At 43.6% G+C, this 15,397-nt stretch overlaps 1 protein-coding gene across 4 annotated transcripts in view; it reads right to left on the bottom strand.

The window, feature by feature from the left end:
- Window positions 1-15,397, bottom strand: part of LOC140546392 (slit homolog 1 protein-like) — a 128,315-nt gene that overhangs the window by 59,822 nt on the left and 53,096 nt on the right. For all 4 annotated transcript variants that reach the window (XM_072669605.1, XM_072669608.1, XM_072669606.1 and 1 more), the window contains exons 5-7: window positions 4,406-4,477; window positions 3,394-3,465; window positions 1,244-1,315 (exon numbers count right to left, since the gene is read on the bottom strand). In XM_072669605.1, coding sequence (XP_072525706.1) covers window positions 1,244-1,315; window positions 3,394-3,465; window positions 4,406-4,477 — 216 coding nt within the window. The remainder of the gene's footprint in view (window positions 1-1,243; window positions 1,316-3,393; window positions 3,466-4,405; window positions 4,478-15,397) is intronic.

Here is a 15,397-nt window from a genome sequence, read left to right as displayed (position 1 = left end):
ACTTTCTTCTTATACTTCCTGATAACATGATCCTCATTGATGCCTCGGCGTTTGTGTAATCATCTGTAACGAAGGTGATCTAACAAGCCCAACATTCATTGAACTTTTCTGAACAGGAAACACGTTTCTCACTTCACTTACAAAATAAATAAAAACATAGCGCATCCAACAAGAACCAAAGACTCGCCCATCTTCTCTACAGAAGTAATAACATAGACTCTCACAGAGGGCTCTGCAGATGGATGCACACACTGAACATACACCACCCTTCTTCACCAACTTCTCTGGAGGCAGATTTATCCCAGAAGATTCCAGTCCAGTTCCATTCCAGTGGTGAAAAAAAGGCCACTAGAGGCTCACTGGAGGCTATATGCACACCATTGTGAATTTATTCAGCTACTTAAAGTTGCACCCATTGCTCCATCCAGTACTTTTGGGTATGAGTTGAGGAGTTGGGGATGATAAGGTGGGGTGGTGGTGATCATCTTCCAACATCATCCTGACCTCACTAACGCTTTTGCTACTGAATGCAATCAAATTCTCAAAGCAATTCTAGTAGAAAGCCTTCTTCTCTGGACAGTAGAGCAGGATCAACTCTTTTCAAGGCCCTTGATTTCAGAAGAAACAATGAATGAGCAGGTGTCCCAATACTTTTGTCCATTCCGTCCTGCTTTTTTTCAGTTGTCACACAGTGACAGAGGCATGCTTTTTCTTTCTGCAACCCAAGAAAGGAAGTTGAGTCCAAGCGAAGATTCAGTCAAGAGCAAGATAGCGTAATAGTCGAGTCCAAGTCCAAACCCAGACCAGGATTAATAAAGAAAAGCTCAGAAATCGGCTTGTGGTCTCAAGACTAAACCTGGACTTGAGCACAACAACACTACTGACAACCTCTTAGGCTTTGAAACTTGATGCTGAGTGACACAGCGCTGATACTCGTAATATTGACGTAATTCCGTCAGTTCCATAAAAGTATTGAATTTCAATACCTGGCCCTGCTTACGAGCACGAATGCTGAATCGATTACTGATCGATTTCTCCACTTGTTCCAATGAGCTACGAACGAGAAATCACTTCTATCAAATGACACAATGTTGTCGTTAGCGATAACAGCAGTTTCTAAGGGTAGCGTTCGGTAATTGAGTGACTTGAGTGGGGTTTGCTGTGCTGTTGGTGTACATGTATGTATGTGTGTATGTGTGTATGTGTGTGTATGTGTGTGTGTGTGTGTGTGTGTGTTACTCACAAGGTCCTCAGCTTGGGCATGTGGTTGAAACTCGACACCGGTATGCCACTGATGTTGTTGTTGTTCAGGGTTCTGTGGAACATCAAGCAGAGGAGGCACAATTAAAACCAGCCATTCGTTCTGCCCAAGGCTCATTCACTCCAACTGACTCAACTCCGGTCTTGCCACCCAGACTGAGCATGCAGCCCATTACCCCTCCTCTCCGCCTGCTGTTCTGGAGTCAGTTTTACACTGGCTTGTGCCGCACTGCTAAAAGTAGGGCCTGTCTTTCCTCTGCCTGACGATCTTCTACCACCTGCCTCGGTCCCTGCCTGTGCCCCTCACACCCCTGGAGGGCATGTAACACTCTGGCTCTTGCAGATGGAGAGCAATAAGGAGCCAGAGTCGGTTGCTACGAGTGCCAGGCTGCAAATTACTACACTTTGTAGTAGTGGAGTTCAAGTCGAGACTGAGACCAGGACCAAGACTTTGTAGTAGTCAAGTCCTAGTTGAGGTTGAGTCAATGTCCAAGTTAATGTCAAGACTGAGACCAGGATTAATTCTTTTTAGTAGTCGGGTTCAAGTCGGGACAGAATCAAAACTAAGACTTCAGAGACATCAAGTCCAAGTCGAGACTAAGACCAAGACCAAGACTTAGTAGTCAAGTCTTAGTTGAGGTTGAGTCAATGTCCAAGTCAAGACTGAGACTAAGATTCATTCTTTTTAGTAGTCGAGTTCAACTCAGGACAGAGTCAGAACTAAGACTTCAAAGACATCAAGTCCAAGTCAAGACTAAGACCAAGACCAAGTCTTTATAGTAGCTGAGTCCAAGGCAAGACTAAGACAAGACATTTTAGTAGTCGAGGCAGAGTCAAGGTCAAATCTTTGTAGTAGTCTAGGACCATGTCAAGAACAGGAGCATGTCAAGTCCTAGTTAAGACCAAATAAACATCAAGACTTTGTAGTAGTGTAGTCCAAGTCGAGACAGAGACCAGGACCAAGTTTTGTAGTAGCTGAGTCCAAGTCAAGACCGAGTCAAGACCAAGACTTTGTAGACATCAAGTCCAAGTCAAGACTAAGGACAGGACCAAGATGTAGTAGTCAAGTCCTAGTCAAGACTTTGTCAAGACTTAGTCAAGACTTTGTAGAAATCAAGTCCAAGTCAAGACTAAGACCAAGACCAAGACTTTGTAGACATCAAGTCCAAGTCAAGACTGAGACCAAGACCAAGTCTTTGTAGTAGCTGAGTCCAAGGCAAGTCTAAGACCAGGACCAAGACTTTTTAGTAGTCGAGGCAGAGTCATGGTCAAATCTTTGTGGTAGTCCAGGACCAAGAACAGGAGTAAGACTGTAGCAGACGAGTCCTGGTTAAGACCACGTCAACATCAAGACTCTGTAGTAGTGTAGTCCAAGTCAAGACAGAGACCAGGACCAAGTTTTTGTAGTAGCTGAGTCCAAGTCAAAACTGGGACCAGGACTAAGTCTTTGTAGGAGCTGAGTCCTAGTCAAGACTGAGACCAAGACTAAGAATTTGTAGTAGTCAAGTCCTAGTCAAGACTGAGTCAATATCCAGATTTTGTAGACATCAAGTCCAAGTCAAGACTGAGACTAAGACCAAGTCTTTGTAGTAGCTGAGTCCTAGTCAAGACTGAGACCAGGACCAAGTTTTTGTAGTAGTCAAGTCTTAGTCAAAACTGAGTCAATATCAAGATTTTATAGACATCACATCCAAGTCAAGACTGAGACCAAGACCAAGTCTATCTACCTGAGCAGAGGTTTTACAAAGGTTTATAAAGTCTCATTGCCTGACAGGGTGGACTGGCTTCCTAATAGGCAGGAGAAATCCAATTCGCTCCTCAGACCTCAGCTGGAGGTCATTTTAATCAACCTGAGCCCTGTTCTCTAACACCCAGCCCCACCAACACCACCCACAGAGCCATCTCTACACAAGGATGGCTTCATTCCAGACTCCTCCTCAGCCTTTGTCAGATTAATGATCCGTGATGAAGATTAAACCTCACCTCCAGGTTAAGTAACACTGAACCTCGGATCTCTTGCTCCCATTACACTCACTGGTATTATGGGACTCTATTAATTTTACGAGCTGCATTTAGATAATGAGATGGGGGCAGCTGTCAGTGGAGAGATACCAGGGCATGTGTGATACTCACAAGACCTCCAGTCCCCGAAGTGCACGGAAAGCTCCATCCTCGATGCATGCGATGTGGTTCTTGTCCAGCTGACTGTGGAGAGAAGGAAAGACTTTCTAAATGCTTGGAAGTGCTGATAAACACACGTACTTGCTCACATTTTCAGCTGCTCTTAGGATCAATACGTATAATCTGTTCCTGCAAGCAGAACATAACGACGAGAGAGATGAGGTTGCAGAATGCACAATTATCTAAAACCCCCTCATTATTCTTATGATCTATAATAACAGCCGTTCCCAAAGGCAAGAGATTATTATAGGTGAGAGCTCAGCTCACTGATGGCTGAAATCAATACTGATGTAGTCATTTCCAATAGCGAGGCCACTTTGGACTTCAGCCACTTTGCAGTTCCCAATGGGCCTCGATGATCACCCAAGAATGAATCAGTCGGTATTGACGGAGTCGGAGTAGAGGCAATTAATTACACCTTAGCTTTCTGCTTGAAAGTCAGAGAAGACGCCTGAGAAGTTGGCGAAAATGTCCAACAAATGACTTTTGAAGACTTCTATCTTCTATCTACTGACGACCACTTTAGAGACTACATGTCCAAATGTTTGCGGACACCTCTTCTAAAGAATGCATTCAGCTGCATAAAGTTCTCCGGCATTGAGCTGTGGAGCAGTGGAAGAACTGTGTTGGAGCTCCATTTAATACTTTTGATTGGTATAGGTTGGGAAGTTGGGGATGATGAGGTGGGTCATCGTCCAACATCCTGACCTCACTAATGCTTCTGTCACTGCATTCAATCAAATCCTCACAGCAATGCTCCTCCTCCAAAATCTAGCAGAATGCCTTCTTCCCTGGACAGTTGGGACAGTTACTCCAACAAAAGCAGGATTACCTCAAAAGAAACGAACTGAATAAACAGGTGTCCCAATACTTTTGTCCTTTTATAATGCTGGATAAATTCTCACACTCCATCTCCTTTTATGCGGTTTAGCCACATAATAAAAGCGTTTGAAGGTGAACTCACAGGTTCTTGATGTCCGTAGCTCCACGGAAGGCCTTGCGAGGAATAGCCTGGATGAAGTTCTCACTGAGGTCCCTGTAAAGACAGAGAGATTGATATGTTAAAGTCAGAAAGGTGGGCGATGTCCAATAAAGCAAACCACCATGAAACCCTAAGCACTAATCAATGGTTTTAATTATTATAATACATTCCTGGACCCACATTAGCATTAGCTTCTTTATATTCCACACTTCAAAAAAGGCAATTTTATGCAAATGTATGTCTGTCACTTGAAATATCAATTCCAGCACAGCAAGTCTACAGAACTGCTCCAATGTGGGGTCTCATTCAAAGTGAAGAGGTGGACCCATTTAGCTGTTTCTAAAAGCCATTGATGGCACTGTTTGTGAAGGGCGTTAGAGAGTGCCGACGGTGAGGGAGGTGGAGGGGGAAGTAGAGGAGGAGAGAGGGAAGTGTATGAACCAAATAAGGTTAATTAGCATGAGCCTTTGTTTAGACGTTCAATGGAGAGCTCGAGACTTTCAGAACGTGGCGGTTACCCCAACCCCAACCCCAGCCCCCCACCCTCCAATAGCCTCTACGACAAACAACCAACGTACACGGTGGTTTCCCACAGAGCAGATTTTAACCCCAGTGCAAGCTTCTCCTTTCTTTAACTGGAGCGTTTTCCATAATCGATAAGAAGCCAAGGCATCGGAGGAAGGTACCTCAACGATCGGCATAGGCGGTCATTAAAAGGCCTCGGTAAAGTGGATGCACCAGCTTTCCACAAAGTCTCGAACAAAATGCAGCACCAGACACGCTAATCTCACAAAATCCTTCGTCAAACTCTGCTAATTAACCAGGCATATGTGCACTCAGACACTGCAGACTGCCTGGGAATGGAGACACTGTTGCCACAGCAAGCGGGTTACACCATCCACCAAATCGCTGGGTGGTTCTGCCTTCAGCAATTAAAATAAACAGGCGTGGTCAGAGGGTGAATCTGCTCTCTTAATAGGTTGTGTTTGGATGTGTGTTTCACCGGCCAATGAAAGCCAACACCAACACACCCTATAGAGGCACTGGGGAACATCACCAAGGCAACTGTCCGTTTGTGTTGTGCTATATGACACTAATAGACGTTCCTATGCTTGTCGCGGCTTGTTGAAGCTGACAGCTCTATTCCTATACAGCAGAGCGGGTCAAAAGGTGGTTAGATAAACTAGTAAACTCTGTGCTCTTGTCAAACACTCCAAATGTGTCCAAATGTTTGTGGACACCTCTTCTAATGAATGCATTCAGCTACTTTAAGTTGCTGAAGTACTGGCAGGCTAGAGGGGTGTAAAGCCCCCCAGCATTGAGGAGCTGTGGAGCAGTGGAAGAACTGTGTTCTCTGGAATGATGGTGGTGGTGGAGCTCCATCCAGTACTTCTGAATGGGATGAGTTGGGGATGTGGTGGTGTGGTAGGGTGGTGATCATCATCCAATATCCTGACCTCGCTGTGCACAATCAGATCCTCACAGCAATGCTTCTCCAAAAACTAGCAAAAGGCCTGATCTTCTGATCGGGACAGTAGACTCAGCTACTCCAACAGTGGATTTTGGAAGAAGCATGTCCCATTACTTTTGTCCTTTACAAAAATGGTTCTTAATGGAATCAAAAAAAAAAAACCTTCTCCTATAGCGTCACTCAAAGAACCCTATTGTAGCACTTTTTATTTTTAATAGCGTATCGTTGGTTGGTGGTCTGCTTGTGCTCGGGCGGGAGTTGAGACCAGAGAGCCAGAATTCGCCTGAAACAACCGGCTGTCTGTTAGGAATTTCATACAATCATAATGCCTCAGACTGAGAACTGGATTTTGGAAATTGACTGTTTTCAGACTGCATGTAATGAGCGCTGGGTACAAAGGCAGACTGTCATTTCCGCCAGTGGAGCTCTGCCTGGTCTCCTGTAGTGCTGATAATTGGCATCGGCTCAACGTGTTTTTACAGACTCGTTTCCTTACCACATCACTGATTCCGACTGTTAATTACCCTTCCTTCTGCCTCCCCGACAGAACCGGGAGCAAAAGTGGTCCTGGTGCTTGAAACGACGGTGTGCCGTTTGTCACACGTCACTGTGCAGGACAGTGAGGGACATGGAGAACGTAGGACAGGACAGTTGGACAGGGGTAATTAATCCTTTGCTGATCTCAGACTAGTGCTAGTCTAAACGAAGTTCCGCGCAAACGAACAGACATACTTAACGACCGAGCAGGCTGGCAGGCCGCACGGGCCAGGGAAGCCATTGGGAAGCGGCGGGACCGGCTGCAAATCTGCATCCTAAATCCTGTTAGCACGCGTTAAAGCGATCGGCGGCGGCGTACAAAGCTTACGCGGAGCTGCGAGCGTGTTGGCTTGAGTGGATTACGCACTGGTGTCACGGGGGGCTAATTGCGTGTCTCGAAACGAGTTAATGAGAAGCCGGAGGATGACAAATGTGGCATCTTCCTTCCTCTAGCGACTCACTGCTTCCCACTCTCTTCATGCATAATAGAATAATTACTGAGGCTGGGCTTTGTGGAGCCTCAACATACCGTTGTCTTTGGGGAGTCATTGGCAGGATAGATAAATGTAAAATTTAGAAGCGATATCTGAATTTACACAAATCCAAAAGTCAAATGAATCATTTAAATCACGTTAAATCAAATGATTCATAAAAACGATGGTTGATAATTATGACCTAATGAGCTATTAAGCTTTTTGCAGCCACTAAAACCTAGTGATGTCACAGTTGTCTGTTTCTGGCTCCACCCTCTCTCCTCTCAAGTCCCGCCTTACTTGCATTTACAACATTTAGCTGATGTTCTTTTCCACGACTTACAAAGTTACTCCCATTTCAGAGTCGGGCCAATGTAGGGTTAGGAGTCTTGCCCAAGGACTCTTATCGATGTAGAACAGCATAGTCACCCAGCCCAGGAACCAAACCCCAGTCTCCCACATTATGTTGTACTACACTAGCCATGCCTTCTCATCAGTGTTTCCACCTGTGTTTACTCTGTCAGTCCTCCTTTTCCAGATGCTTCTCGACTCGTTTTTGGTAAAAGTAGCTCTAATGTTTTCTGATGTTTTCTGATGTTATCGCTTAATGATTTATTTGCACTGATTACGTTTGAGTTTAATAAAACTGTTCAAAGAAGTTTAGTCTCTAAACTACTTACGGTCACTTTACTTTACGGTTTTTACTTTAGAATAATGTCTGCAGAATGTTGCCGATAATATAGATAATCATATAGAAAATCACTGCTGTTTGTTAATGTTTATTTGACTTTTTTGGCACTCTTGACTTTTGTCAAGCCTCATATAGTATACTCACTCAAAGAATCGAACAGCTGAATTCCTGATTAGTTCAGCATTAAGGAACATAATTTAATAAAGCAATGAGGGTGTGTATAAATGTCTAAATAATTGGACAAATACTGCATATACAATACAACATATGTAGACATTACTATTCATACTAGTAATAACTGAAATCAAAATACACAATTTGTTCATTTAAAAAGTAGACAGTCATTATAATAATGTTAATAAATTAATGAATGAGGAACAAATTTAAATATCAAATTGTTAAAGTAACAGATAATAGATGTATCAATTAACTTTACCATAAAGTACAAGAAAGGCCAAATCAAGAGGTTCTATATAGTACTGAAAAGGGTTCACTGACTCAATGATAGATAGATAGATAGATAGATAGATAGATAGATAGATAGATCACTTTATTTATCCCACAGGGAAAGTCAGTTTTTACAGCAGCAAAATCAAATAAGAGAGCAGCATAATAAAGGCACTTAAAATAGTAGTAAGAAGTGGAATGGTCAAATAGTAGTAAGAAGTAGCAATGGTCAAACCATTTTTTGGTGCTGTATAGAACCACAAGATGTTATCCTTGTCTATTAAGAAGCCTTTTTGCATTCAAAGAACTTGAGGAAGCCCATTTTACTGGTGGACACTCTTTAAAAAGAGTTCTTCAGGAGTTCTTCAGAAAAGGCAGTGGTTTAGGAGGAACTCAACAACGTCTATATTAACCTTCCTCCGTCTCTCGCTGTTTCCCAATCAGCCTAGAAGGAATTCTCACTTTCTGCCGGTCCCACTGAAGTGTGGGCACTCTAGCCCAGACGTTTGGTGCCTGGACTCTGATTGAATGCTCCAGCTGGCCTACCCCCCCAAAAAAGAAAGAAAGGTTGAAGAGGTGGTCTGTGGCAGGACCCCAGACCAGCGGGCATAAAGCAAGCAGAACTAATTGGAGCTGGATGCTGGTTTGCTGGGTTTTGAATAAGCAGCAGCCCCCTGAAGGCTGTGCCAGACTGGGGGCCTTACGGGTTATCAGATCACTTAGCTCTGGAGCGCAGCAGCAGACAGCGTTAAGTTACAGCAACGAACGGTGGTAAAATCAACTACTAATTATCCCATGGAATTTGTCAGGGCCACGTCCCCCTTCCTTAGCTCACAGAACAACTCACTTTGTCTGTACGAGGTTTTTGGGAGTCTGGTCGGCAGCGGCTGCCGTTCCAGCTGGCCACAAAACACTTCAGCCCAAAAGCCGCAGAAAAGTCACTAATGAGCCCGAAGTCGCTGACCTGAAACCCCCTTTACTTCAATGGGCATCTGCACTCCCAGATAGGAGCGAGTCTAACGATCACAGGAGCCAGCAGTAATATAAGCCATGGTACCCAAAACTGGGTGCCTTTGTTTGCAACCACCTGCAGCTGTTGTTTGATTACAGGTGTGTGGACGCGAAGGTGAGGAAACAAGAGCCCGTTCCCGTTACCTCATCGACAGCACACATGGGCATCACACTCCATGATTTAGCAGTACAGCAGATGCCTACAGGTCATACTTTACTTGACGTGGCCTGTTAGGTTTCTGTTTTCATGGTTCATTTCTTTGGAGCCTCCATTCAGGAGAGCATGTTCTCGAGGGGGGGAGTCGTTTTCTAGCTCTGGTGAAGTGAAAATACAGTATAGCTTTTTATGATAAAGTCTTAGCAAGACAATTCAACTACAAGGGTTCTGCAATAGTACTGCAGAAGAGTGTATAGAGGAACTCTTTTAGGTGCTTTGTCCAGGCAAAGAACTACTTAAACGTTTAAATGATTCATTGAGTTGTTAAGATGGTTCTGCATAAAACCATTGCCTTTACTGAAGAACCCTTGGAAAACTAGTTACCCTTGTATATGAAGAAGCATTCACACATTTAGAACATGATTCTTGAAGAACCACCCACTGGCGTCATACAGAACAATGACAATTCCAGGAATAATTTGGATCCTTGAATGGTTCTTTGTCTGGTTAAAGGGTTCTTTGGACTGGTGGAAGTCTCTGGCAGATGGATATGCAGTAGACAGTATTAACAAGAGTGAAAGAACCCATTTACAGTACTACACAGAACCTAGTTTGCTAAGTGTATTGATTAAATGGTTCTTGGCCTGGTTAAATAAGCCTGTTTGTAGATGGTTCTATACATATTCAAAAAAGGTTCCACTATGGTGAGACACTTCTGGTTAAACACAAGCAAGAAAGATGAACGATGCTCCTAATTCAGCCAACCCGAGTGAAATCCTGATCTACTTTAGTGGACTGGGATTGGGGCTGAACAAGGGCTATTTAAATGGATTGAGAATATGCAAGTTTAAGCTTGATCCACTTCAGATCCTTTGTTATTTTGTTGTTGTTTTTTTTGCTGCTGCCCCATCGATGTTTTTCTATTCTCTTAAACTGGTCTTGGTCTCTGACATTGAGCTGGATCGATCAAACTACTGCTTAGATATGTTAAATATGTTACTTGTATGCACTCTTCTCACAGTCTGAGTCTCATATAGACTTGGTTTTGACTCAGTATTAACTAGCCATGGTCTGGTTCTGCATTAAACCACTGCCTTTACTGTAGAACCCTTGGAAAACTAGGTATCCTTGTATATGAAGAAGCATTCACGCATTTAGAACACTTGAAGAACCACCTATTGGCGTCATACAGAACAATGACAACAACAATTTGGATCCTTGAATGGTTCTTTGTCTGGTTAAAGGGTTCTTTGGACTGGTGGAATTCTCTGGCAGATGGCTATGCAGTAGACAGCACAAACAAGAGTCAAAGAACCCACACAGAACCTATTTTGCTAAGTGTATGGATTAAATGCTTCTTGGCCTGGTTAAATAATTCATTGTATTGGTGCAAACCCGTTTGTAGATGGTTTTATACATAATCAAAAAGGGTTCCACTATGGTTACAAGTTTGAATTAAATCATGAATGCTTCAGAACATCAAAAGCAGGCTGTCATATCCCTGAGGATATGCTTCGTGGTCTGCAGACCTTTCAACTTAAAATTATTTATCACTCCTAAATTAGGACTAAAGTGCTGTAATATGCCAAACGTTCTAGCAGGAATATACACAACACTTCACAGAGCAGGCTTTTTTACAGAACCTGGGAAACGGGCCTTAATGCCACTTAATCCTACTCAGGAAACGTACTTAGAAAGGGAAGGAACTGTTAAACCGACATGCTTAAAGAAAATAACACTGGAAAACAGACTGCGCTTTACAGATCCATGTGTCATCATAATTACAGCACGTTTTGCAAGCTGTGCTTTCATGTCGAGAGTGGTTCTGTGGACGGCTGCTGGTTGATCCACTTCATTAAGCTTAGATTCCATCTCGCTGCGAGGCTTTTATACCTCATATCTTCATGTCCTTCTTTATTGCTGCAGACGCCACTCAGCTGGAGGCACTACCTTGGAAACCAACCACCCGTCCGAGGGTAGCCCACGGTGCTTGCGGCCAGTCTCTAGATAATATGGCAACAAACATCCAGCAGGGCTGAATGACAGACACATCAGCACAATGGAGAGTCTCAACAACAGTCTACAAGCTTGGTTCTCTCAGTGTCGTAAATTCAATTAATTAGACCAAATGTGATGACTGAAAGTCACTGGCGAATTTCGCAAAGGAAGGCAAATTTTCAACCACATAAGCCACGTCCCTTACAACCAGGGCCAGAACTCTCAGAATGAATGCGCTGGCAGAAGCAAGTCTGTACACTTGGCTCGGTCGAGAATGTTGACTCTTGCAGTTATAATCATAAACTTCCTAAGCATTAGAAGAATGAGACACTTCTGGTTAAACACAAGCAAGAAAGATGAACGATGCTCCTAATTCAGCCAACCCGAGTGAAATCCTGATCTGCTTTAGTGGACTGGGATTGGGGCTGAGCAAGGGCTATTTTAATGGATTGGGAATCTGCAATTTTAAGCTTAAGCTTTAGTTTTTTTTTGTTTTTTTGTTTTTTGTGTTTTATTTTTTTGCTGCCCATCGATGTTTTTCTATTCTCTTGAACTGGTCTTGGTCTCTGACATTGAGCTGGATCGATCAAACTGCTGTTTAGATATGTTAAATATGTTACTTGTGTGTACTCTTCTCACAGTCTGAGTCTCATATAGACTTGGTTTTGACTTAGTATTGACTAGCCATGGTCTTAGTCATTTGTCTTGGACTTAACAATGACCGATCATGACTACAGCCTTACATATACATGGCATAAAAATTCAGTAAGTGTAGTGGGTAACAACACTGCCTTCTTTGTAGAGTTGGGTTCAATTGCCCAGATCTACAATTATGCAACTCTACACCAATAAGAATCCATGGATAAGACTCTACAACTACATTCTCCTTCTTGTGTAACATGATTCACATATAAGTAGCACGCCTACAAAACTTTAACAACTGGTTAAAAACAGTGTCCAGTGGGCGGGCTGAATTAAAACCAATATTTAACATCATGATCAAGGCGAGGAGAAAAGAGTAAATTTTTGAATTAATTAAAAAATGGTGACCAAACATCCCCAAAATAAAAATTAAGTGATTTCACAGCCAAAGCACCAGGTCACTCAACCTGGATCTCTATGTTTGTAGGCCAAAATCTGCAGTGCAACTATAATGAAATCATTTTACTACAGTATTCAATTGGCAGCATTTCTAATTTGATTGGATGTGTTATCGAACTGGATTTTAGGACCTGATTGGACTGCTGTCAGCTGATACTCAATACTACATTAAAGTACTTGAATGAGAAGACATACAATTAGGCCAACATGCATTAGGACAACCCTAGCTGACATCTAGCCTAGCAGTAGCCATCAGTGGATCCAACACTGTGCGGTTAAGTAGCCTGCAGGTGTGACCATTTCCGTCTAATGAGGGGCTGGAATGGTCCCTAGTTCCCAGACACAGCTTCTGTCTCATAGAGCCACTTCTAGTGAAAAGCAAGCCCTTCATGCTTCTTGTCTATGGCTGCCATGACCCCATCCTCGTTCTTTAGGGCTTGGTACATTTTACCAGTAATTGTTCTGCAGTTACACAGATCGTCTGTCGTCATGCTCCATTAGGCCACTTACTACAGTGTCTATCTACATAGCTTTTTATCGCCCTCTCTCTCTCTCTTTGCACACCTGCCTCTCTCCATCTCTTGTCTCAAAGAAAAAGCAAATAACCCAATTATCTCAGGAAAGCCCTGCAATTTAGCCTTATTCTCCCGGTGTTCTGGGGTGCCATTTGCGCTGCTTTAGGCTGCTATAAAAGCATTAGACGCTTTTAGAAGCTTCAGAGCATTTTCTGAAGATCTCAGAGGAATCAAAGCAAGAATCATTCATACTTTCTTTCAATCTATCGATCTAGAGATTACATAAATACTCTGCTGTCCATTCAGATACTTTAAGTTGACCCATTGCTGACACAGATGTGCAAATGCACACATGCAGCTTGTCTAGTCCCTGCAGAGAAGTATTGCATATACAACAAGACTCTCTGGAGAAGATCAACATCATAAACCTATTGGCACCATGCTGCCTAATAATGCCAGGCATGGGCTAGAGAGGGGTATAAAGCCCTCCAGCATTGAGGAGCTGTGGCGCAGTGGAAAAGCTGTGTTCTCTGGAATGATGGTGGGGTGGTGATCATCATCAATGCTCTTGTCACTGAATGCAATTAAATCCTCACAGCTTCTCCACAATCTAGCACAAAGCCTTCTTCTTCTCTGGACAGTAGAGACAGTTACTCCAACAGAAGCAGGATCAGCTCTTTTAATAGCTTTGATTTCAGAAGAAACAGCGAGTAAGTAAGTAGGTGTCCCAAAACTTTTGTCCACGTAGTCTGTGTCATGGCTACATCCAGCCCAGATAGGTAGATGAATATGATTCATCTACGATATGATTCCGGAAGATGAACTGGCTCTGGATTAACAGACAGGTCTAAAGTGCTGGTCTGAACAGACGTGATGCAATAATCAGCGGATGTCAGCCTGATTGGGGTAATTATGGAAAGTGAGAGGGCGATAGAGATAGAGAGAGAGACAGAATGAGTGATATCATTTGCTCTGTGATAAGTGGGCATTCATCTCTGAGGCTGCTGTTTGAACAGTAGCTTGTAATTAGACTATTAGTTACTCATTACTGCCCTAAATGAGGTGTGAAAGCTGTTAACAGGATGACAGGGTCCACTAAACACTTCATCTGCCTCGCAGATAGTACAAATGTAAGGAATGAAGAGTACATTAGGGGCTGCGTGTCTGATATAAGGAAATGAGGCTGGGTGTGTAGTGCTTAAGCTCAACAAAGGGCTTCCAGAGTTCCTCTGCTGAGCTTAGAGCTTCTCCCGACTCCAAGGCACCAAAATCTATTTATGAAGGGCTTAATAAGTAGCTAATGAGTTGGATGGTGGGTAATAAAGTAGGGAGGGCAGTGCACTATAGACCCCTGTGGCGCGGCCTAAGCTTTTGGCCTTTGTTTTCCTTCCATTACTTTTACTTTTCTACTTGAAGTCGTTCTGAAACCAGTACTTTTACACTTTTACTGGAGTAAAAAGCTTCAGTTGATACTTCAGCTTCTATAGAAGTCTTTTAAACCCTCGTATCTCCACTCACTTCTACCTGAATGTGCAATGAAGGTCAATACTTTTCACACCTTTGCTCTGGAGAAGAGCACCAGACAAATGCTGTAAATGGAAATAAGGTCTACTGGTAGGTAGGTCTACTGACCTCAAGCTCAAGCAGCTTTTCCCTGCTTTCCATGCCCACCCACCATTAAAACGTATTAAGGTAGATCTATCTATCATCAGAAACCCACTATTGTACAATCTCACCTCCGGCACTCTGTAGTTCCAGTCTGCCAAGGAAATTATCCAAGACCAAGACTGGATTTGCAGTATCTTGAGCAGTGGACATATTAAAGTCTTGGCAGGTACTTCTGCGATGACCACTGGGGCTGCCAGAGCACTCATTCACTGCTGTGTTTGGAAGAGGAGCTGAGGGCCCTGGAGTCTATCTAGGAGTGTCCTACATGACTGTTCCTGTTCCATTCCACCAGTTTCAGCCAACAGTGATGCCAGAGGTGCAACGCTTGTCCCTCTGCAAGGACTCAGTTATTCAGTTACTCTTCAACTGACTCTTCGACTTAGTGACCTTCCAGGAGAACCTCACGTCAGAAGAACTGCATAAGGTAAGACAGAGGGCAAACCCTGAAGTTCTGGAAGGATGAGAGGAAATCACAGCAAAGGAGAGACAAATTAAGTGAGAATGAGACTAAAAAACAGGAGAGGAGGCGGGAGGCCGCTGGCAGGAGATGGAAGGAGGGAGAAAATACCGACTGCAGATTTAGCCAAGAATCAATAAATACCTCACTGCTTTGACGGCAAGCCTTCCAACGCACTCTAACTCCCTAATAACAAGCCAATAAGGAGTACTGAGAGCCCTGGCACACTATCCATCTTCCCGCGCGATGGTGTGTCCACATCCGTCACTTCTGGCGGCATTTATAAAAATCAGTCTGAGCACCAGACTGGGGCTCGCTGCTTTCTCTCGGCATCGCTCCAGAGAAGGGCAAAGTGGTTTAGACGTGCGGAGAGGGACGGAAAAAGAGGGAAAGAGGAGTGCAGGGGTTGAGGAATGACAGGCGGAAGGAGATGACGGGGCAGATGACG

Source organism: Salminus brasiliensis, chromosome 24 (genome assembly GCF_030463535.1).
Source record: "Salminus brasiliensis chromosome 24, fSalBra1.hap2, whole genome shotgun sequence".
In the NCBI taxonomy this organism is placed as follows: Eukaryota; Metazoa; Chordata; class Actinopteri; order Characiformes; family Bryconidae; genus Salminus; species Salminus brasiliensis.
This window is presented reverse-complemented; position numbering and strand designations above follow the sequence as displayed.